Source organism: Ambystoma mexicanum, chromosome 6q (genome assembly GCF_040938575.1).
Source record: "Ambystoma mexicanum isolate Mex_15411 chromosome 6q, UKY_AmexF1_1, whole genome shotgun sequence".
NCBI classification, from domain to species: Eukaryota; Metazoa; Chordata; class Amphibia; order Caudata; family Ambystomatidae; genus Ambystoma; species Ambystoma mexicanum.
In genome coordinates, this window is record NC_090937.1 from 1,557,695,015 (window position 1) to 1,557,719,318 (window position 24,304).

Here is a 24,304-nt window from a genome sequence, read left to right on the forward strand (position 1 = left end):
CAAATTCTTTAAACAGCAAGCCAGGAAATCACACAGGAGTGTACCACACCAGGAAATGTGTTGCAGCTTTCAGATTGGTAAATACAGGCTAAGCTAATGTGGTATGGTATAAAAGCCTCCTGACAGCATAGGTGCACTGATTATAGCTCATCAAGGTTTAGATTGTCCAGTTACGAGCTGTCAGTGAAACCAAGCTGACTACGTTATGTAAAACAAAACAAGAGGAACTCTGGGTAAATTCACATTTTAGGTGAGAACATCCCAAGTGAGACACATCCATCACGCCACCGGTCCCCTATTTTGCTCCCTCACAGGCCTTCATTCTAATCAAATGAGCTCTATTCAAGAATACATTAAACGCTCCTCTATTTTCCCCAACATCAAAATGGCAACAAGTCAATGGTACAACCTTGAATTACATTTTTATTGAAAGTTTATAATCATATCTTGAAATGAATAGCTTTCAAAGACTGCATTCGATCTGCCTTCCAAAGATTCATTGAGGCAAATTGGACTCCTCTTCATAAAGCACCTGGAGGTATGAGGCATGAGGACCTCTGTAGCTTGTGCAATATGTCAGATCCGCCCCATGAACCCACCCTGTGGGGAATGTGCATTTTATAAGCTTATACCATCTTCAGGTGGCATGGTGTACTGTCACACAGTGCGGTATATACATTTGGGGCAGAATAAGACTGATCACGTTCAGTTTAACCTATTGGTCCTTGTGTGGTAACAGCAGCCTCAGAACCCCGCCTTTGCCAACTTGACTTTGTAAAGGAATTGGCAAAATAAAATGTTCCTTTGTTAGCTTGAGTCAATGAAAAGTAATGAGTAGTATTAATATAATGAACATTGTAGACTCCAGACCTATTGGTGTAACGGGACGCTGTGTTCTTCATGCGTTCTGCTTAGTTGTGAGTTTGTTTTAGCACTGGAGTCGAACCATACATCTCAGCTCTGGTCGAGATGTTGAGGATCATGAAACACACTTGTAAACAAAATGAAACTTGGTTGGCTGGTAAATGGAGAATGGTGATGGAGGCACCGCGCTGATTCAGATGCGGGGCTGCTCGGTTCCGTTCTACATGGAATGCCTTCCAATTAACAGTCAACTCAAGGCAATGTCTATGAGGTAGACGCGTGGTTCAAGAGAACGTTGTTTTACATTCATTGTCCATTCTCTCTATGGAAGAGAAGTACTTTCCATCTGTAAACATCTGTGGATTGAGCTTAGAAACTGCATTGACTGTATGGATTCTCTTTTTGTTTATGCATTGGGGGCTTAAAACCTAGACCACCACAACTCCAATACTGGAAGGTATTGGGTTCTGAAATACTGAGGTAGCTCTTGCGTAACAGCGTCTTCCGGTCACACTCGTGTACTGGGCCAGTCCCCCCAGCTCCGGACAGAGGAGAGCGGGCCACTGCTGTTGAACGCCGCCTGAAACCGAGCTTTCTGATTTGCTCTCCTCCGCTTCCAAACCACCCAGGCAATCAGTGTCAACACGATCAGAACGCTCAGGTGTAGGGAAATGATCCCAACTGCAAGAGAAGGAAACACACATTACGTTCCATATCACAGTCGAAAACACACCAAGTTGACCTCAGTCATGCATCTGTCACTTGTGTTAACAGGAATCTCTTGGGTATTCCTAGAACTCTAGAAGAGCAACACCTAGCTGTCATGGATGTCTTCCCTCCTGGACTGGCAACTACTACTCACTAATCACTGCTGCTGCTCAAGAGGCGGGCTTAACATCTGAAGGTCTAGGATGTATATTTTCCATCTTTCATAGCAGAAAGATGTTGAGGACACAAAACAACTCCAAAAAGTATTTATTGGGCAGTTTGACCATCTTGAATATTTTCTATAACACTGATAGCAAAGGCATAGAATGGATAGGGAGAACAAGAGTTAGTAGAGCAGTAAATCCTCGTCCTTCTACATGCAGAATAAGATCTAAGATCATGCGAATCTGACATTGTCCACGGTTAACCCAAAGTAGCTTTATATCTCCCCGTATCTTCACAGAACCCACACTGCTTCCAGGAAGTCGGTCAATAGCAGCAACACATATTAATTGTTAGAAACAAAAGGACACCACCCAAGTCACTGATTCGGCTGCTGAGCATGGCAGCGCTGTATTTCAGACTCTTATACATCTTAAAACATTAGCACCTGGTATCAGGCAGCTCGGAACGCGAACTGTACTTTATTTATTTGTTTATTTATTTATTTGGATTTGTAGAGTGCGCTACAGCCCGCAGGCATCGAGGCGCTATAACAGAGCTTAAGGAGACTTACTTGAGGGTTACAGTGAAGCCGCCCAATGAAAGAACTTGTTCATATTACAGAGTCACATGTTATGGAACATCACTGGTTATATCACAGGATACATCAAACAAAGAGGTTCGTTTTGATGGCTTTGCGAAACGCTGAGTGAGAGTCAATAAGCCTGAGGTGTGGTGGGAGGGGATTCCATGGAGTGGGGGTGACTGAGGGGAAGCGGTTTGGTGATCCTTTGTGCTAGATAGGGAGGAGCGAGGCCATGGAGACACTTGTGAGTCAGGGCTAGGGCTTTAAAGATGATCCTTTGCTTAACTGGAAGCCACTGGACTTGTCTTCTAAGTTCAGAGAAGTGTTCTTTGCGCGAGAGACCAGTGGCGGCTCTGAGCACGTTGTTTTGAACAATTTGAAGTTTGGCCACATTCCTGGCAGCTGTGCAAATGAATAGGGCATTGCAGTAGTCGAGCCTTTATGGTACAACGCCGCATTATGAGCTGCTTGGGCAGCCAGCACCCTTTCCCTTCCCCTCTCCACCAACCCCCTCACCTCTTACAACCCACGTAGTTCCCTACAAGGGTGCTAAGAGTTTTTTTTTGTTCCCAACAAAAAATAAATAAGTAAACTTACCTTTGCGGAGCACCGCCGCGCAGTGCTGTCTTCCGGGTAGTCTCTCTTTAATGAACATTGAAAATGGACTTCCATGGATGACAGCACTGTGGTATCAGGCTGCACCGCAACGGTAAGCTTCTTTCTATAAAAAATGAATATATATATCACCCATGTAGGAATCTATACATGTGCTAATGGCGAAATGCCTCTTGGTGGCGGCCTGACCGTGTAGGTAACAGCACTGCCACTCTCGTTAAGAGACCCTGGCTGCACTCGGCCCTTAACCTGAGAAGCGGACCGTTGCCAACAGGGTCGGCCCGTCACCTCAGGGTATATCTGCTCAGAATTTGTTGCTGTATGTGGCAATACATTGCATTATCTATATGTACACCTGGCACAATCATGAATTGTTTTGACCATAGTTCAGTTACTAAACATGTTTCAGATAAATCAATAGCTTAGGTAATCACTCCAGAAGGTAGCTGGAGCTCAGCATAAGGGAAACAGGCTGAAATCACAGGAGGGCCAGCTCCACCCTCCATTATGCATCCAATCAGATGATCCAGACCACAATGTTTGGCCATTCAAGAGCTGTAGCATCCTTCGGAGTGACCTAAACATATGATACCAGCCTCGCAACATTCAATGCCCATTTCCCTCTGCAGCCCTCTCTATTGTCTCCTCTGTGTGTCCCTTTAACACCACATGTGTTTTAGGGATGTCACAGTACATCAGCTTTGAGGGTAACTGGCTTAATCCTTTTCTCTCATACGATCCTCTTCACCTTTTTTGTATTCTGAATTGCTTGCTCATCCCTAACCACTCCAACTTTCTTGCGTATTTCCATCCTTCTGTCAATATATTGTGCAAACATTTCACTCAAATGTTCCTTACGCTTTTTTTTCTCTAATGCCTAATCTCGGCCCTCTACCTATAACCTAGTGTTTGAAGGTTCAATTCTCACCTTCCACTTTGATGCTATGCTTCCTCCCTTTCTAGGACTTGTCTTGCTAACACTTTTGGAGTATCCCGGCTTCTTCCATTCTTAAGCACATTTCCTTAACATTCTCATCCCATTGAAGGCTTTTCCAAATCCTCATGTAAATGCTACTTTGCTACTGTCTGTCCAGCAAAAAGGCCCAGTTCATTATCAGCTCATACTTCAACTCTCACTCCTATCGCTACCAGACTGGGTCAACAAAGGGATGTTAAGCCAAGTGAAAGAATATAGAAAGTTTACTTTCAACACAAAACAAAAATTATGGTTTGGGTATATCAGTAAACAAGACTTCTCCTGGCCTCCTTAGAACCATCATTCTCGGTCCTTTTCTTTCTCCCTCCCTCCCTAAATGGGCCTTAGCTTTTATGTGGAAAATAGTCCCTCAGATTCTCTGAGGTTTTCTTGCTTCATCGTTGTTTTGTCTCTGTGTTTTGTAGTTCCTCCAGGACTTGTGGAATATTTGGCACCACCCTTAGTGACTTTTATATCTGTATGGCGACCCAGAATGACCCTCAGGTGATCAGACTTAATCCCCCACTTGGACTGGCTGTCCTCGCCCTCTCGTAGACTACCCTTCCACCATTTTAAGAGGTTCCTTAGGGTCCTGATGCGCCTCTCTCCTATATGCCTCTTTTCTCAGGCCACATCTCTACCTCCTCCTGCTCTTTCTGTTATTCCATTCCTCCCCCTTTCTTGTCCTGGTGTTTCCTCTCTTTTTGCTTTCTCTCATTCCCTTTATGTAAACTTGCCCACTGTCCCCTCTCCTTCCCTCTCCTTGGTCTCCCCAGCCGCTCTTGCGTTTGTACTCCATTGCCTCCTCCCTGTTCTCTCTCTTCTTCTTCAACTCTTGGGTTTTCCTCCTCCACCTCCTCTTCCGTCCCCCTCTGTTTTGCTCTTCCTCCCCAATTCCTCCTCATGCCGCGTCACATTGTGAGATGCATCTCACTCACTGCACTACTGACTCCGGTTTAGTTAGAGTACACCGAATCTATTTGCTCGAATCCGATTTGATAGACTATTTGTTTCTTCACAATCTCGAATTGGCCACACATATATGCGGGAGGAGGCTGCAATCACCCCTGACCACCACCACACCACTCATTAATCCTGCTCCCCTTTTATCTCTGACCAGGAGTGTGCCCAAGAAAGCAAATTGTTCCATGGTGCTCAAATGTGAGGGATGTGTGAGCACGATTGCGATTGGGCACTACTAGCCCAGCATGTGGATTTAGCAGGTGTTAGTCATTGGTTAGCAGTACGCATTGCAGGTCTGCTCGCTAATGTGATAAATGTAACCATTCACAATCTAGCATTCTGATGAAATGGGTCCAAGTAGGTGAGAGTAGGCAGAGCTTCTACACTTTTTCATTGCAGCAAACCAGGCATCCCAATCAGTGTGGCAAGGTTAGCGCATGTCCGCCATGGCAGCCCCGTGTGAGCCATAGGATCATTCGTCCAAACTCTTCTGCACTCACAATCAGATGGCATCTGAAAGTTGGGATCAACAGGGCATGGTAAACTAAGAGGGACGAGACCTTCTCCGGCACCTGCGTCACAGACCAGGAGGTGGTCTCAACCCCCAGTTTCATCCCACCTTCTAGACACAGGGTTTTGCCAAATGCTCTGCTCGCTCAGTCTGCTTTATGGTCTTTACCCTGTCACAAATGACCTGGCATTGTCACCTCCATTTGCATCCTGCTCAATGTGTCTTTCGCTCTGGACATTGCAGATCACCCTATATTTCTAGGCACTCTTCTAACTTAAAATGGACTTTGCGTTAGACCAGCACCCCAGCTCACTATTTGTTGTGTTTATTGATTTGTATTAATTTATTGAGTGTTGGGTGACATGTGAATGATGTACGAAAGGAGCAATATTGGAACCTGGCTGCCACTGGGTAGGTTGCCTTAACAATAGGAGCCACATTTCTCAGTCTGTGTATGAGTATCCAGTTGGTGAGGTTGTAGAATGATTGGATATAAACCAGGAACTTCTACAGTGATCAGACAAATAAAACCAATCTGGATGGTCACAGAATTTGCCATTGGCTAGTGATCATTGACTCTTTGCAAGTAAACAATGGTGTGCAGTGTGTATGTGTGGAATTGAGGTGGCATGTGGCTTTTTATGCCTGGGCTGTGGCTTTTTATGCCTGGACCTTAGCACTTGGCAATTCCTCATCTCTGCTCTTCCTTTTTGTCTATCATCAATATATCTCCAAGTGGCTACCATTCTTACTTCTATGCAGATAAGTCTACAAATATTTTTGTTCGGTCTCTCCGTTATTCATCTGAATATGTCCTCAGATGTATCCTTCAACAATTAAAATCTTTCTCTTTAATGGCCACCAACTTCTCTGCTACCATTTCATGGGAATGTGCACATGCAATTTACCCGCAAGTACAAAGTATATAATCCCACATAATTTGCCTACACTATTCACCAAAGGAGAATCCATAGTAAGACTATCAGACTATGCTTCAATTTAAGTGACATCACATTACACCCAGCAGAGCAAAGGCTTGATTTGTTGGTAATGTGCATGGCCTATAAAGTCAACGCAAAATGCCAAGAACACTATCTAGGGGGGCAAAATATCTAGAAGGTCATGAACCCCATCTCAGAGCCCAACCTAGACTAGTCTTCCTGGCACTAAAGATCCCTAGAGATATCTTTGTGAAGAAGCTCTTTGACTGAACACCCAGTGGTGCCGAGATGAGACCATCACCTTCGGCACATATTTTATTTTTATTTATTTGCATTTATAAAGCGCACAACCGCCCTGGGGCATCGTGGCGCTGTTACAGAATACTTCACTTGGGAACAGGCAAAGACAGGGGTGCCAGAATATAGACGGGTACAGTAGAATAGACAGTGGTAGCATACGTAAGTTATGCTGTTGCTTAGGTTACAGTTGAACAGTGTTTCTCTACATATTGGTTAGATCTAACAGAACAGTATAGTTTTCAGCATTTTGTGGAAGGTAGTATAGGATCTTTCGTTTCTTAGTGTGGTGGGCAGTGCGTTCCAGTTTTTGGGTGCCAAATGTTGAAAGCTGGACCCTCCCACTTTGGTTCCTTTGAAGGTGGGCACGTAGATCTGGTTGGACAGATGGGATCTGATGGGTTTATTAGAGGAGTTGAGAAGAAGGCACCTGTGTGTAATGGCCAGTGATTTGAAGAGTATACGTTCTTTTACCGGTAGCCAGTGGGCATCTTTCCTTGCTTGTGAAAGGTGTTCCCTTTTGGGAAAGCTCAGAGCTGCCTTAAGGGCATTATTTTGTGCAACTTGAAGTTTGTTAAGGTTTTTTGCCACGGTGCCCAGGAATAAAGCATTGCAGTAGTCCAGTTTGGTACCTACTGTGGCTTGGCGATAGATAGGCAATTTTTAGTACAGAGGAAAGGCTTGACCGTATTGATAACCTTGGTGGTGAGTGCGGTGGAGGAGGCTATAGCATTGACCTAGCGGGACATGGACAGTGAAGAGTCAAGGTAAACTCCAAGGGGTTTTACAGCTGTTGAGACTGTGATGGTGGAGTTGTCAATAGTAAAGATTTTGTATTGTGGTGGGAGCTTGTTAAGAGTTTCCATAGTACCTACTATGAGGATCTCTGTTTTGTCCCCGTTTAGGCAGAGGCCATTGGCAGCCATCCATGTCTGGATAGCTGAGGAGATTTTGTTTAGAGCTGCAGCGTCTTGTTCGTATGTACCAGATAGGGGGAGTAGTACCTGAGTGTTGTCAGCGTAATTGGTGTAAGCTAAGTTCCGACAGTCGAGATCGTTGAAGAGCGGGAGGGTGAAAATGTTGTAGAGCGTGGGGGCAGTGCATGAGCCCTGCGGGACGCCGCAATGAATGGTGGTGGGGGAGGCGCCTGCGGTGTCTGAGAAGACCTTCATGAGTCTTCCATTTAGGAAGGTGACCACCCAGGTGATACCGTCTGTTGAGAAGTGAACTTAATTTTTTAAGTGCATTCCTAGGATATCATGGTTGACAAGGTCAAAGGGAGCGGGCAGATCTAAGAGGAGGAGAAGAGCCGGTTTGCCTTTGTCCATGAAGTCACCGAGTTGTATTTTAAGATCCAGTAAAACGGACTCAGTCCCGTGTCGTGGCCGGAAGCCTGACTGTCTTTTGCCTAGGATGTGGTTTTCTTCTAGATATTGATGTATTTGCGTGTAGGCGCCTTAATCCAGTATCTTGAGCAAGAAAGGGACGGTGGTAGTGGGCCTATAGTTTTTGGCAATTTCTGGGTCTAGGGTGTTTTTTCTTAGAAGTGGGTGCACCCATGCTTCTTTTAAGCATCTGGAACAGTGTTAGAGTTGAAGGAGGCATTGATGAAAGACTTGAGAAACGGGGCAAGTGTTTCTGCACAATCTTTGACTAGTTTAGCTAGGCAGGCATCTTCTTTGCAGTTGAGGACCTGATTTTGTTCACAATCTCAATTACTTCTGAGTTCGGTGATTTCCCTGAATTTGAAAGGTGTTATTGGGTCTTTAGTGACCTCTGTCTCTGCGCTAGAGGTGATCACTTGCTCTGTGCTAGTGGTAAGTTTAATATGCTGCGTCATAGGGCCCAGAACCCCCATCGGCACACATGAAATCACCCTGGCCCAGACAGACGACGACTAAACATAAGGAGATGCAGATGAACCATATCCTTAAAGGCAGCTGGAAGAAGTCTTCCTCATCCATTCTGATACTAAGCAGACATTTAGCAAAGCATGCTGGTTGTTAAGCTACATGTTGACTGTCACATTGATACATGTATTAAAAAAAACATTTGGTGACAAAAACAAATGTGTTCTTGATAAACTGATGTCACAAACACAAAATCGCTACATTTAAAAAAGTGCAATCCTTAGTTAACCGGAAAATCCCCCTCAATTGGCTTTGTTGTAAATCAATAGAGTTTGAGATTTTTCAACACGATTTTCAATTTCTATTTGTAACCACACCACTAGCTGTGCTACATCTGCCCCTCCCTTATCTACATCTCCCATTGGCTCGAATCTCTGCATGACCATAAACCTTTAACACCGGCATCCCTCTCCATCTCGGACATCTTTTATTTTTATTGTTTTAACTGTAGCCGCTTATGCCCATTAATTTCCTATCTCTGGAACCCCCTACACTCTGGCCTGACATTTTTCGTTGTCTTCTCTGTTCATTGGTCCATCTTCTTATTGACTTCCTGTATTCCAGCCTATCCAGAATGCTGCTGTTGGACTGCTCTGACACTAATCCCCTGAGCCCCCAGACCTTGGAGAGCCAACTAAGCCTACCTTGCTTGGCTTTTAATCTTTGTTCATTGTAAGTGCCATTTCATATATCTTGTCCTCAGATGCATGTGTGTGCTAGTTCGCCCATATCACTTTTCACTTGCTTCTCCTCTCAACTCTTCGCCCATGACCCTTTGCTCATCATCACACGCCATTTAACATTTCCTAAGCTCCTTCCGATTTTCTGAATTTGCCCTGATTTTCTAAAGCTTAGGAATTCACTCTCCTCCACTATTTGCTTTGGAACTATTCATTATATTCAGTAGATCTAGAAGAAATTGGGTTCTTTGACCACCTTTCCACCTCCAACAGTAAACCGTTAACAATAGGAATCTCTGTAACTAGGTGATATGCGTCTCCTTGCGTGTCGTGCCACATTCCACGAATCTTCCTGGTGAAGTCTTTGGTTGTTGAGATTAGGATATTTACATTGTTCTTTAAATGGTGTAGCTACATCCAAAAAGTGGATTTAGTTGTCATTGCCATTGCTCTTGCTAGTACCATCTTACCTTTGCCTCGCCCATCCTGCAAGTACAAACATCAACATCCTTCCAGAACCCAGACTACAGCCATGGAGCAGCATCCCCACGACTCTTAGACCAAGAGCTCACCCATAGCTCAGCCAGCATCCACAGAGACGTGCATCCTGCATTCATTCAGGCGAGGCTTCCCTTGAGACTACACTGAGAATCCTCCAGAAGTGAAGGAAACACCAGCAAAGTGTTGCTGAGTGAATCACATGCATTTTTTACAACCACAAGTACAGCCAGCACATTGTACATTGTTCAGCACCAAGATATTACCATTTGAGTAGCAAGGCCCATCCCACTCTCCGCAGGCAGCAGTTCAACACCTCCCAGCATGCCATGCAGCTTGGAGACCTGCATGGATTCAAGGTCACGATTACTCATGACCTGCCCCCACACCTCTCCTTAACAGATGGTTCATGGAGATTGTGCCAAGCCAGTTAGTCCAAGGAGGTGGCAAAGGCTTCCACCTGCTCGTAGATTTGCCAGCACACACCCCCTGCCACTCCACCGAGAAGCCAGTGGTCCTGAAACACGGTAATGGAAGATCCCTGAGTGCGTAACTCTTTATGTTCTCCCACTGCACTCTCTCTCTGGGCTATTTGGATCCTTATCCCAAACCATGACTCTCCTTTTTCTGGGGCTAAGAGACCTTCTCGAAAATGTATTCATATTTGGGACTTTGTATCATGGGAGGCAGCAATTAACCTTGAGACACCGTTCCACCATGCACCATTATCCCCGGCTCACTAGTGTGACCCGTGTAATGGAGTACTCAACTCATTCTCTTTCCTGAAGTTTCCACAAACATGTACCCCCTTTCTCTGCTCTGTACCACTCTGCTCCTTTCCTTCATCCCCCTTACATCACTCCCTTTAACCAGCAACCCAAATGCAGCCATCTGGACCTGCTGGGAATCTCACCGTCCTACCCTCGCTCTCGTACTACAACTTTAACCTTCTTCGCATCTGTTACCACAAACCGGAATGCAGCCTTAGGAGCCTGCCGTAAAACATTCCTGTTCCCCATCTGCCATACGACTCCTTCTACCTTCTCCACCTACCGGATACTGGAATGCAGCCTTAGGAACCTGCCGTAAAACATTCCTGTTCCCCATCTGTCAGATGACTCCTTCTACCTTCTCCACCTACCGGATACCAGAATGCAGGCTTAGGAGCCTGCCGTAAAAGACTCCTGTTCCCCATCTGCCATACGACTCCTTGTACCTTCTCCACCTACCGGATACTGGAATGCAGCCTTAGGAACCTGCCGTAAAACACTCCTGTTCCCCATCTGCCATACGACTCCTTCTACCTTCTCCACCTACCGGATACCGGAATGCAGCCTTAGGAACCTGCCGTAAAACACTCCTGTTCCCCATCTGTCATACGACTCTTTCTAACTTCTCCACCTACCGAATGCCGGAATGCATCCTTAGGAACCTGGCATAAAACACTACTGTGCCCCATCTGTCATACGACCCCTTTTACCTTCTCCACCTACTGTATACCGGAATGCAGCCTTAGGAACCTTCCGTAAAGCACTCCTGTTCCCCATCTGTCATACGACTCCTTCTACCTTCTTCACAAACCAGATACCGGAATGCAGCCTTAGGAGCCTGCCGTAAAACACTCCTGTTCCCATCTGCCATACGACTCCTACCTTCTCCACCTACCGGATACCGGAATGCAGCCTTAGGAACCTGCTGTAAAACACTCCTGTTCCCATCTGCCATACGACTCCTTCTACCTTCTCCACCTGCCGGATACCGGAAAGGAAGGCTTAGGAACCTGCCGTAAAACACTCCTGTACCCCATCTGTCATTCCACTCCTTCTAACTTCTCCATCTACTGGATACCGGAATGCAGTCTTAGGAACCTGCCATAAAACACTCCTGTGCCCCATGTGCCATAAGACTCCTACCTTCTCCACATACTGTATACCGGAATGCAGCCTTAGGAGCCTGCCGTAAAACACTCCTGTTCCCCATCTGTCATACGACTCCTTCTACCTTCTCCACATACTGTATACCGGAATGCAGCCTTAGGAACCTGCCGTGAAGCACTCCTGTTCCCCATCTGCTATACGACTCCTTCTACCTTCTCCACCAACCGGATACCGGAATGCAGCCTTAGGAGCCTGCCGTAAAACACTCCTGTTCCCCATCTGCCATACGACTCCTACCTTCTACACCTACCGGATACCAGAATGCAGCCTTATGAACCTGCTGTAAAACACTCCTGTTCCCCATCTGTCATACGACTGCTTCAAGCTTCTCCACATACCGGATATCGGAAGGCAGCCTTAGAAAACTGCCTTAAAACACTCCTGTTCCCCATCTGTCATACGACTCCTTCTACCTTCTCCACCTCCCGGATACCAGAAAGGCAGCCTTAGAAACCTGCCGTAAAGCACTCCTGTTCCCCATCTGCCATACGACTCCTTCTACCTTCTTCACAAACCAGATACCGGAATGCAGCCTTAGGAGCCTGCCGTAAAACACTCCTGTTCCCATCTGCCATACGACTCCTACCTTCTCCACCTACCGGATACCGGAATGCAGCCTTAGGAACCTGCTGTAAAACACTCCTGTTCCCATCTGCCATACGACTGCTTCAAGCTTCTCCACATACCGGATATCGGAAGGCAGCCTTAGAAAACTGCCTTAAAACACTCCTGTTCCCCATCTGTCATACGACTCCTTCTACCTTCTCCACCTCCCGGATACCAGAAAGGCAGCCTTAGAAACCTGCCGTAAAACACTCCTGTTCGCCATCTGTCATACGACTCCTTCTACCTTCTCCACCTGCCGGATACCGGAAAGGAAGGCTTAGGAACCTGCCGTAAAACACTCCTGTACCCCATCTGTCATTCCACTCCTTCTAACTTCTCCATCTACTGGATACCGGAATGCAGTCTTAGGAACCTGCCATAAAACACTCCTGTGCCCCATGTGCCATAAGACTCCTACCTTCTCCACATACTGTATACCGGAATGCAGCCTTAGGAGCCTGCCGTAAAACACTCCTGTTCCCCATCTGTCATACGACTCCTTCTACCTTCTCCACATACTGTATACCGGAATGCAGCCTTAGGAACCTGCCGTGAAGCACTCCTGTTCCCCATCTGCTATACGACTCCTTCTACCTTCTCCACCAACCGGATACCGGAATGCAGCCTTAGGAGCCTGCCGTAAAACACTCCTGTTCCCCATCTGCCATACGACTCCTACCTTCTACACCTACCGGATACCAGAATGCAGCCTTATGAACCTGCTGTAAAACACTCCTGTTCCCCATTTGTCATACGACTGCTTCAAGCTTCTCCACATACCGGATATCGGAAGGCAGCCTTAGAAAACTGCCTTAAAACACTCCTGTTCCCCATCTGTCATACGACTCCTTCTACCTTCTCCACCTCCCGGATACCAGAAAGGCAGCCTTAGAAACCTGCCGTAAAACACTCCTGTTCGCCATCTGTCATACGACTCCTTCTACCTTCTCTACCTGCACGATACGTGAAAGGAAGTCGTAGGAACCTGCCGTTTAACACTCCTGTACCCCATCTGTCATTCAACTCCTTCTAACTTCTCCACCTACCGGATACCGGAATGCAGCCTTAGGAACCTGCCATAAAACACTCCTGTTACCCATCTGTCATACGACTTCTTCTACCTTCTCCACCTACCGGATACTGGAATACAGCCTTAGGGAACCTGCCGTAAAACACTCCTGTTCCCCATTGGCCATACGACTCCTTCTACCTTCTCCACGTACCGGATACCGGAATGCAGCCTTGGGAGCCTGCTGTAAATCACTCCTGTTCCCCAACTGTCATACGACTCCTTCTACCTTCTCCACCTACCGGATACTGGAATGCAGCCTTAGGAACCTGCCGTAAAACACTCCTGTTCCCCATCTGCCATACAACTCCTTCTACCTTCTCCACCTACCGGATACTGGAATGCAGCCTTATGAACCTGCGGTAATGCCGTAGGACATTACCAATAACAGTGATTGTGACTTTAAGAGGACTAGTCAGTATGGTGACGAAGGCTGTCTAAACCCTCAACAAAGGAGCAGAACTTACCAATTGGAAGAAGGTTGGATTTGGATTTCTCATCAGACACCGAATAGACATCCTGGGAAAAGAAGATACAGAGTGTGCTTTAGAAAAATGCCAATATGGGGATGCCATTTTTGCTCTGATGACTCTGTCAATCACATCTTGATCTCGCAATATGCCCTCTATGTACATGCAATACATGCATTTATTATATGGCTGCGTTCAAGGCACTATAGTTATTATGCCATTGCACATTGCATAGGAACATGGAACAATGCTTTCACCTATAATACATTGAAGGATAGAGTATGCCAAATGTGATAGGAATCCATGAAGTTGAACAATGTTGTTTTTTTTTTTTAGAATGGAGATCTCCATAGGAAAGATACAATTTCTGAACATTTCTCGAAATTGTCCACTCTGATTTTCAAGATTATTGGCACAAATGAACACATTACTTAGGCAGATAGCTAGAGAGGTCCACGCCCATGCTGTAACCTAAACACACTCTTAGAAATCACTGTAAAACAAGTTTTAAAATAAATTGAGATAGCCAAGTTAAGGTTACTTTAAGGACTCAAAGTGAATGGGGGTCATTCCGAGGTTGGAGGTAAGGGATTACCGGCGCCTGTAAGGGCACCGATGGCGGTAATCCCTTACCTCCGTATTCCGAGTTCCCTTTGCGGGTCCCTCTTTACCTCCTGCTTTTAGCAGGAGTAAATTACGGGACCCGCAAAGTGACCTTGGAGTAAATTACGGCACCGTAATTTACGGTGCCGTAATTACCTCCTTCCCCATTCCCATTGAGCCCTGTGGGGGCAGAAATGGGGATTGGGAAGGGCTATGGTGAATGGGGAATTACCGGTCCATCCAACCTTGGAATGGACCGGAAATTACTCCATTCACCATGCCGGTATTCCATGGAGTAAATAGCTCCATGGTTGCCAACCATGGAGCTATTTACTCCATGGTGTAGTCCTAACTCGGAATGAGGGCCAAAGTCAATTAAATATTAATAAACATACATGTAGACTTTACACTACAAATTAAACATTACATCACACCACTACTTCACAGCAACCACACTAACATAGTATATACTTTCTCATATTTGGGGAGGAAGGATAGCCCAGGGACAACGTGTTTGTCTTGGAAGCAAGACAAAGCAACGCAACACAAGTTTGAATCCCAATCCTGTGTTTTCAAACCGCTCGCTGGTGTTAAGCGTGTTTTAAAAGAACAATTATAATTATATTTAAACTGATTGTTGAGAAGTAGTGTTGAGGTGTAAATTAAGGTTTCCTTTGTAGTGTGAGAGAATGCATTTACGTTCATGGATAATCAATTTATGTTGAGTATTTAATGAAACTTGGTATTTAAAGATGTGTAGACTTTACTTTTTATAGATAGCATATATAACAGTCAGATGTTAACCAAAATAGCGTCCTACGTCCTGTGTCCAAAACCCTAAACTGACCCTTACACACTAAACTCAATATAAGGTGTAAGCTAGGTACTTGTAGCTTTCCTTCAGAGTTCAAAACATAAAGTTCTAAGGTGTCGACAACAAAAAGGAATAAAGTTATACCAGGAAAGGGGTCTTCTGTTCCCCTAGATTTCCAATGGTAGCTTGAATGTCACTTCATCCCAGTTCAAGACTCTTCCCTGGAGTCTCCTTGAAATACACAGTTCTTTTAAGTATTTAGTTTATCCCACTCTGTATCTCAATTAACCTTAAAGGGGCATGGTGCTTCCCTTTTCCTAAGACTGTTAATCTTTTTACCCTTGGTGCACTCTCCTGCCAGGGTATTGCGACTTTATCACTGATCCTCAATAAGGGGTATGGGGTTTCCTTTTTGTATTTATTGCCACTGTTCCACAGTTTCAGGTTAACTTCTCTTCTCAATCCTGGTTTACTCTCCTGCCCGGATACCACAGTTCTGTTTCTTGGGAGTGGGCCCCAGAGTCTGACAGTGCCTGGTTTACTATCCTGCCAGGGCTTTAAACCCTTTCATGGGTGTGATGCCCAGACTCACGGTTTGCCTGGTTCACTATCCTGCCTGGGCTTTTCCGTTCTCCACTCACTTTTTCTCTCCTCCAAGAAATAATGCTTTTCCAGTATTGGGTCACCAACCCCTTCTCAGCAAAATTCTTATTGGTATCAACTCCTCTTTTCAAATATTGGGTCACCGACCATTTCTTAACACTGTTCATATTTGTATCAATCTGTCTTTCCAAGGTTCCGGTCACCGACCCATTCTTAATACTGTTCGTATTTGTATCAATCTCTCTTTCCAAGATTTGGGTCACTGAACCTTTCTTAAAATGGTTTGTATTTGTATCAGTCCCTCCAGTTACTTTAATTAGGCTTTCTTGCTCTGTTAATGATATGCAATACTCGCTCTGAAGTGCTCCGTTAACACACTCGCTCTCCCAGGGCTTACCGGGCAGCTGTGGTGTTTCTCAAATCCTTTTGTCTTCTTCTCCCTTGGTTTGCTGACTGGGGGTGCGTTCCGCTTGGCAATTCGCTTCTGTTTTATCTTCCTTTGCTTCTGGCGGCTGCAGCTGCCTATAGCAATAAACCAGTGAGTTTCTCTTTGCCCGGTCTCTCTGCACGCTGTTCTCGGCAGTCTCTGTGCCCTCCACAGAGTGCTTGCCACCCGAGTTCCAACCAGCGCTAGCACAAGCTGCTGCAGTCTCTGCCACTCACTCATATTCTGTTCAGCCGTGTGTGTTTTAAAATTCCCGTCATTAGTTAACACTTTCCAAAGACTAGAACGCAGCATTTGCTTATCGCTTCTGGTCATCCTCATTGTTCAATCCCTCTTCCTCGTTTGAGTACTGTAAGGAACTCATGGTGGCAACAATAATGACAGACACAAGTGATCACAGTTCAAGGGTGTTTATTGAACAATAAATGCATGGTGGAAAAACGCCTAATCTAAACCTAAATCTAAGATGCGAGCAAGCTTCGACCATCAAATAAAAATAAGGCACTCCTAGTGCTGTTGTGTCAAAAATAAAAAGGGCCTATAGTGAGAAAAACCTATTGCCTATCATTACAACCAATTACAGAAAGAGTGTGGGATAGGGTTTTCAATAAAGAAAGAAGTGCTCACAAATAATAAGTCAGGATGTGATTGCCAGTAGTCTCCCTTCCCCACGTTTAGAGCACGGGACAAGGTGGATCTCCTAAGCACACACTTGAGCCTTCCCAGCACGAGCCGATAGTTGCGTACCATCTATCAGGTTCTTCGATGGTTATGTCTTTTTCAATAAAAAGTCTTTTGCCTTAGAGGCCTGATGTATACAACAAACAAACACAAAGTTCTGCTTCACGTCTACCTTGGGTGATGGCTTCACCCCTGGGTCTCCCTCTTCCGGGCACAGACCCCTCAGAAATCGTATTCAACTTAATCAAATAAACTGTTCCTTTACTCGATGAACTTTAGGTGACATGGTCACCCATGGATCCCCCGCTTCCGGGCGCATATCCCTAGAAAGTTCCTTAATGATATCAGGGCCTCAGATAGCTATGTTCTTTTGCTTTCGAGGGTCTGTCTGGTGATGTACCAAAACAAAAGTTCAATCAAAAGTTTTTCTCTTTATTCGGATGATAGTTCTTCACCCCGGGGTTCCCCCTCTTCCAGGCTCAGACCCCTGTCGGACATCAGCCTCCCTCCGCCGGGTTCACTATGGCTTCTCCTTGGTCCACGAATCGCAATGTCTTATTAAACAAATCCTCAAGTTTTGCCCCTTTCTGTTGACATCCCTCTGCTAGGTTCACTCTTGCCAACTTTTGCTGAACAGTTCACTGTGGACATCCCTCGGTCAGGTTCATTTCTGTCAACACACTGCCCCTTTTCGTCATTATCCCTCTGCCGGGTTCACTGTTGCCGACTTGATCAATCAAGCCTTTCTCAATCACCTGTCGGTCAAAGTCTTTTGAATGTACAGAGGATTTTACAAGACCCCTGTATGACCACCTGAACCGTTTCTTTATGACCTTCCCAAGGCCTTCTGGTATTTGGAGTTTCAACAAACACAGGATTGACCAGAGTCTCTCGAGTAAGCACCCACGTGGTGCCGAATCCCTCTGCAGCTGGTTTCCCCTTTATTCTTAACAGTTATGTGAACTTCCCCCACATTGCTACTTTGCGATTTTTGTACAACACAGTTCGGCCTCTCACCGGTTTTCCCCTCGACTCACCAGCTGTGATGAACAGCTTGGCTTTTCAATATCTGGATATGTTCTCTGAAAGACGCAGGAGACCCCACGCTCTAGATAAGGGTATTAATAAGACACCCAGAGGATACAATTTGTAGATAGGTATCAAGGGATTTTATTAAACCTGATACAATTTAGATATATGACTCAAATCATGATTTTAATCTGCACTTAATGGCAACAATTTACATAGCAGGAAAAAACTTTAAGAACACATCTATGTAATAATAAAATTCATCCTATTCAATCGTACATCCATTCGTCCACATGAAACCATCAACCATCCAATATATTCATACAAAACTCCAAGGGATACAAAATATATAAAATCTATAAAAACCATGACATATAATTCATCAATGAAATTGTATATAGAAAGAATGTGAAGTCATTATGCTTGGCCATAATAGGTGATAAAAATGGCCAGACAGTTGAGATGGGTCACAAGAGCCTTCAACCACGACCTCATCTCAGGTTTTTCTACCGGTTTCAACGTAATACTCTATTATAGTGACGTCTTCTTCAGGAGACACACAAATTTACATTCTTATGGCCTCATTACACGGATGGCGGTGGACCAAGTTGCTATTAGCACCTTGGTCCATGCCGGTAAAATACCGGCACCGCCTTGGTGGAAAGGGGAATTACCGCCCTATTCCAAGGTTGGTGGGGCGGTAATTCCCCCTTCCCCCATTGCCCTTCCCCATTCCCATTTTTGCCCCATAGGGCATAATGGGAATGGGGAAGGTGCTAATTACGGCACTGCAAATTGCGGTACCGTAATTAGCTCCCTGGTCCCTTTGCGGGTTGGTTTTTAACGCCTGCAAAAAGGCGTTAAATTCTCCAACCCGCAAAGGGACCTCGTGGTAAGGCGGTAAGGGTTTACCAGTACCGGTAAAATACTGGTACCGGTAAACCCTTACTGCCTACCATGGCTGGAGCAGCTATCAATTCCGTCTACTAGGTTCCAGAAGTTGGTTCCTGCATTTAGGAAATGTAGAGTTCCCACTATGGCTCCACCCTAATGTGCCCAATGTGGCACATCTAAAGAGATGTGGATACTTAACGCGTACTTCCGTCCGTTCCCAGAATTGTGTTCCGTCCCTCCAACAAGTTTAAAGCTCTTCCCCGGCTAACAACTGCCGTCTTGCTTCCTTGAAAGGAGTATGGGCACCTGCAGACGTGGACATATCTGGAGTCAAGGTTGGTACCACAGAGACAGGCGTCTCTCCCCGGCTTGGTTATTAGCGGAGAAAGGTCTCATGTACCGTTGACATCTGATGCAACTGATGCAAAACATGCTGGCTACTGTTCGCGGTCTTACGTTTCCTTCTGTGGAGACTTCATGGACCTTGGTCGGAAAGGGAAAGGTTGCTTCTCTCCTTTTCACCCTCTCAGACTGCGCCGTCTTTCTCCTGCTCTTTAACTGCCATGCTGAGTTAGCTCTCACGTCATGCGGTCTGCCTTGCTCATCTTGGGCTCTTGTGCTCCACCTTTTATCCCTGTGAGGAAGGAAAGGTCCGTCAGGTGTGTGTGATTCTGGTCGATTGCCTAACTTTGCCTGACCCTTGTATTGGGACATTTCAGGTAGATGGCTCTGGTGTTAGTCTGTGTTCTTTTGTGTTGTGCGAAAGTGTTTGTGTCGGAAAATGGTGGGGCAGTGTTTTAGAATATTCTGCATGGGAGGGTGGGGTAAAAGGTGTTGAAAGAAGGGGGGTACTGCGTCTCACCCATCGGTGTCCCACACCCACTCCTCAAGGACCCCCAATCCAGGTGATCCTCCCTCACTGGTCCGCCCCCAAGAACTGGGTCCAATAGCGATGGCTGTGTCCTGGCCACCGGGATGACAGATCCCGGGGATGAGCCAGGGAGACACCTGCAGGTTTCTCACAGTACTAGAAAAAGGGGAGGGGGGGGGTAGTTAAATAAGGTTGATGGTCAAGAAAACTAGGGAATTAATTATCTGTGTCACAATAAGCGATACAGGCAAGTTGCAAAGACGTATGGTTGTCATTATGAATTACATCTAGTGGGGGGCGTGGCTTGGCGCTGATGCAGATGGCCACTTGATTGCACTGCTCCTGCCAGTAGCACTTTTATTATTGTTTTACTTCTCCTTAAGTAACTTTTATTTCTTGTTTCCTCGCTCATATTTTCTGCCGTGTAGCCTGCTTTCAAAATATATTAAATGACAAGCTCTTCAACGCGACACAGGGTGAGCACTGGTGGTCTTGTCCCCTGAGGCGAGTTAATGCTTGCTGGCTACCGCTCTTCTTGAGGTGACTTACAGGCATACTCAGCTACTTTACCGCACTGTTTCTGACTAGACTGGGCCCTCCGTGGAGCGATGCTGCCACCTCCTGGACAAATAGCATTTCACAGGCTGGTCATTTACTGTAGTAATTATTTCTTGCATTTTGTACGTGACTCATTTTAGCTCAACTCTTAGGCTATTTTAGCTTTATTCAGCTACCCCACTGTCCCGTGTGTAGGCGTTTATGACTCTATTTGCACCAGTACAAAGTGGAATTTTCTTTTTCTTTTAAAAACCGCCTGTTAGGCCTTCTTTCTTTCTACCATATCCTCAGGCATAGGTGACTCCCCTCCCCCGCCTCCAACTCTAGATTCAAAAATGGATGTGGTTTTGCAGGAAACTCGCTCTCTAAAACCTTTAATTGAAACCACAAATCAAAAACTGGAACAACTGGATTTCAGATGGAGTATCTTTGAAAACGGAATGGCTGAAGTGGAGAACAGAATCAGTCAAGTTGAAGATTCAATTCCTTGAGTTCCTCATCTAGAAAAAGCAGTTCAGGACTTGCAAAAGCACAATGAAGAGTTGGAAAACAGAGGGAAACGCAATAATCTTCGCATTTCTGGGCTTCCGGACGGCTGTTAGTGGAATGATGCCATTTCTTTCTTACAAAAAATGTTGCCTGCTCTGCTCCATATCCCGCCCGAGACACCGCTTAACATCCAGCGGGCCCATCGTATTGGGTCGATGAGGAGCGCTCGATCGTTGCCTTCAGCACCACCAGCACCACGCACTCTAATCTTCCTTTTTATTTATTTTTTTAACTTTATTTTTATTGATTTCGTAGGGTACAACAGATATATACTTTGCATAGTATATGGGTAAACATACAACAGTGAAGTGAAAGATTTATGCTTCAACGATTTGCAGATGTAAGTTAAGGTCGTGTATATAATACGCGTCCCCACAGCTCCATATCCCCCCTCTCAAACCTATTGTCAAATATAGCTAACAATGACTTCACGTGCTGTTCAGAGCGCTGTGTACGAAGGTCTAAGGCACTATCTAAAGGCACAGGGTGTAAGCAAGATTAATAAACATGGCAAAAGAGATGTGGTCACAATAGGTCTGTTCATATCGTCCAGCGACTCGTGTGCTCCATACATCTTTGGGTAACTCTAAGTATTTGAGGAGAAAATCTGTCCAGGTTATGCCTACTGATGAACGGTCGCCATGGAGGCAGGGACGTCATTTCACCAAAATGCCTGGGGTAGCGGAAGTGACATCACCCGACCCTTGACCCTCTGATGACATCACAGGAAGTGATGTCATTAGACCCCGCCCCAAAGTGATATAGCGGGTAGCGATGGAACACGACATTTCACCCGTTGACAAAACAGGAAGTGGCATCACATAGCATTGTACACTATGAAAAATATAGTTATGATATCACTATATGATGTACATTTATACAAGAATGGATCGCCATATGTATCATTAAGTTCAGTGTTTATTGGCCCGTATTACCAAATGACTGTGTATGCAAGTAGACGTCCATGACCAAATGATAAGCGTAAGTGCTATATAATAACACATCATTAAGCGCTTTATATAGAAAAAATATACACCCAATATCACCCAACCTGTGTTGGTACTCATTTATCGACCTCAGAAGGATGAACGGCTTAGGCTTAGTGAGGCGTTTAAGAACAGACTAAATCAGTGACTCACCCCCTGAAGTGTGCCTGAAATAAACATTTAATGAGGCCAGCAATTACTGTATAGAATTCCAGAAAGACACATTATTTGGTATTCCTATTCTTTCTTATTTAGGGTCAGTGCTGAAAGTGTTAGAAGAAAAATAAGAACAAGTGCCTCAAGTCTTTTTTTTTAAGGGGCCTGAACAAGAAAGCCAGCCACCCCAGAAGTAAAGAGCCACAGCCCAGGAGCTTGCATAACTTTTTTTTTAGTAGAGGTCGCAAGGGACACCACAGAGGTCGCAGTTGCGACCCCTGGCTACCCCCAAATGACGTCCCTGCATGGAGGGAGGCCGTTAAGCTGTCCATGTAGTATATATTTTGGCTACGTGCGGCCAATCTGGGCCATTGATTATTTTCAGAAGTTGGAAGATTTCGTCTCAACTTTCTTCCAGACCAAACAATACCAGTAGCAGTGCCTTTTCTCTGTATATGCCGTCCAGTTCCTTGATCCAACTAAGTACTTCGTCCCAAAATGTTTGGGTGGCAGGACAGTCCCAGCACATATGCCATTAATTGGCTTTTGGCCGGCATTTACGCCAACAGTGGGGGTCTGCACTCTGGTACATCTTTGCAAGTCTGATGAGGTCATATTGCCATCTGTTGAGCAACTTGATTCCATGAAGTTTATATTGGCATGCAATAGATACCTTCACTGTCCTACTGCACATTCGAGACCACATTATAGGAGGCGAATTTCACTGCACGTCAGCTTCCCACTTGTTTTTCAGGGTTCCAATGGAAGAATTATTAAATTCTAGTAGGGCAATTCACATGGCCCCTATTATGCCGCTGGAGCCTGTTCTCGTGTTTAGTATCTTCTCAAACGGGGTGCGCTGCCTTTGTATTTCATTTTTCGATCTCCTGTCTGTCATGATCTCCTTGAGCTGTAAATACGGGAGGACGGGGAGCAGGCTCAAGCCCAACTCCTCTTCAAGTTCTTGTGTGGTCAAGAATCTCTGCTCCTTCCACAGGTGACCTATTCTCTCGGGTCCTGCTTCCTACCAGGTTTGTAATCGTTCTGGTTCCAGGATTGCATCACGTATGCCTGGGACACATATGTGCCCCAGTGGTGAGGGCCATGCTGTGATCTCTTCCATTCCTTTACCCTTTCTCCACACATTCCATAATGTACCTAGTATGGGATGTTCTCCAGTTCTTCGGAGTAGCTTGGATCTGGGCACCCAGAGCAATTCCGCCACAGATGTGGGTCGAAAGTTATGATTGTCCAGGTCCACCCAGTGTAAGTCATTCCTCTGTCTGAGGTGCGGAATCAGGATCCGCAATTGAGTGGCCTTATAGTATAATTGTATGTCTGGGAGTGCGCAACCCCCTACATCGTTGCGAAGCCTGAGGTGGGCATAAAGAATCCTCAATTTTTTGTTCTGCCACAGGAATGAGAGCATCAGTCTTTTGAAACACTAATTGGAAGCATCTGGAACAAATACAGGGGCCTAGGGAGGATCACCATCATGAAGGCGTTGAGTCTCCGCAGCCATGAAATCGTGAGTTTCTTCCATCTCTTGAGGTCGATCAAGGTGAGTAAGGATGGGAAGTTCACATTGTATAAGTCTCCAAGGTTGCAGGTAACGTTGATGCCGAGGTATCGAAGGGTGGTGAGGCTGACTTTCATACCTAAGGGCCCAAACCGCAACATTGTGTCATCCTTGCTGATGTCTAGGAGGAGAATGGCCAATTTTCCCGTATTTATTTTGAGGCCTGGTAGTCTCCCGTAGGCTTTTATCATTTCCATTGCTGCCGGGAATGATGTTAAGGGGTTTGTGACATGTAAGAGTATGTCATCCGCATAGAGGCCTAGTTTGTATGTTTGTTCTCCGACTGTAATTCCTTTTATGGACTCATTTGGTCTTGAATATCCTCTGTTGACTGCCACACTGGTTTTAGTGGCAGTGTACATTGCTCCGATTCCCCAGCAAAGTTTTGGGCCGAGGACCATTCTCACTAAGACTCTATCCAAAATGTCCCATGCCACCCTGTCAAACGCTTTCTCAGCATCTAGCGATAGGAGCGTCGGGTCTCCATCCATGGTCTGCGCTTGATGGATCAAGTGGAGTGTTTTCCTCATTGTGCCTGCGCCTTGTCTGCCCATGATGAAACCCACTTGGTCCGGATGTATTAAATTTGGTAGATGTTTCTCCATCCCTGCTGCTATGACTCTGGCGTATATCTTTGTGTTGATGTTAAGGAGTGATATCAGACGATAGGTACTGCAGTTTTTGGGATTTCTTCCCTCTTTTGGATTACTGACAGTAAGGCTTGGGAAAACGAAGGGGGCGCG

At 45.5% G+C, this 24,304-nt stretch overlaps 1 protein-coding gene across 1 annotated transcript in view; it reads right to left on the bottom strand.

Moving 5' to 3' along the window:
* Positions 1–403: 403 nt before the first annotated feature.
* ADAM33 (ADAM metallopeptidase domain 33) overlaps positions 404–24,304 on the bottom strand; it is a 390,445-nt gene continuing 366,544 nt past the window's right edge. The window contains exons 12-13 of the mRNA XM_069630341.1: positions 13,791–13,842; positions 404–1,545 (exon numbers count right to left, since the gene is read on the bottom strand). Of these exons, the coding sequence (XP_069486442.1) occupies positions 1,373–1,545; positions 13,791–13,842 (225 nt within the window). The 3' untranslated portion in view covers positions 404–1,372. The remainder of the gene's footprint in view (positions 1,546–13,790; positions 13,843–24,304) is intronic.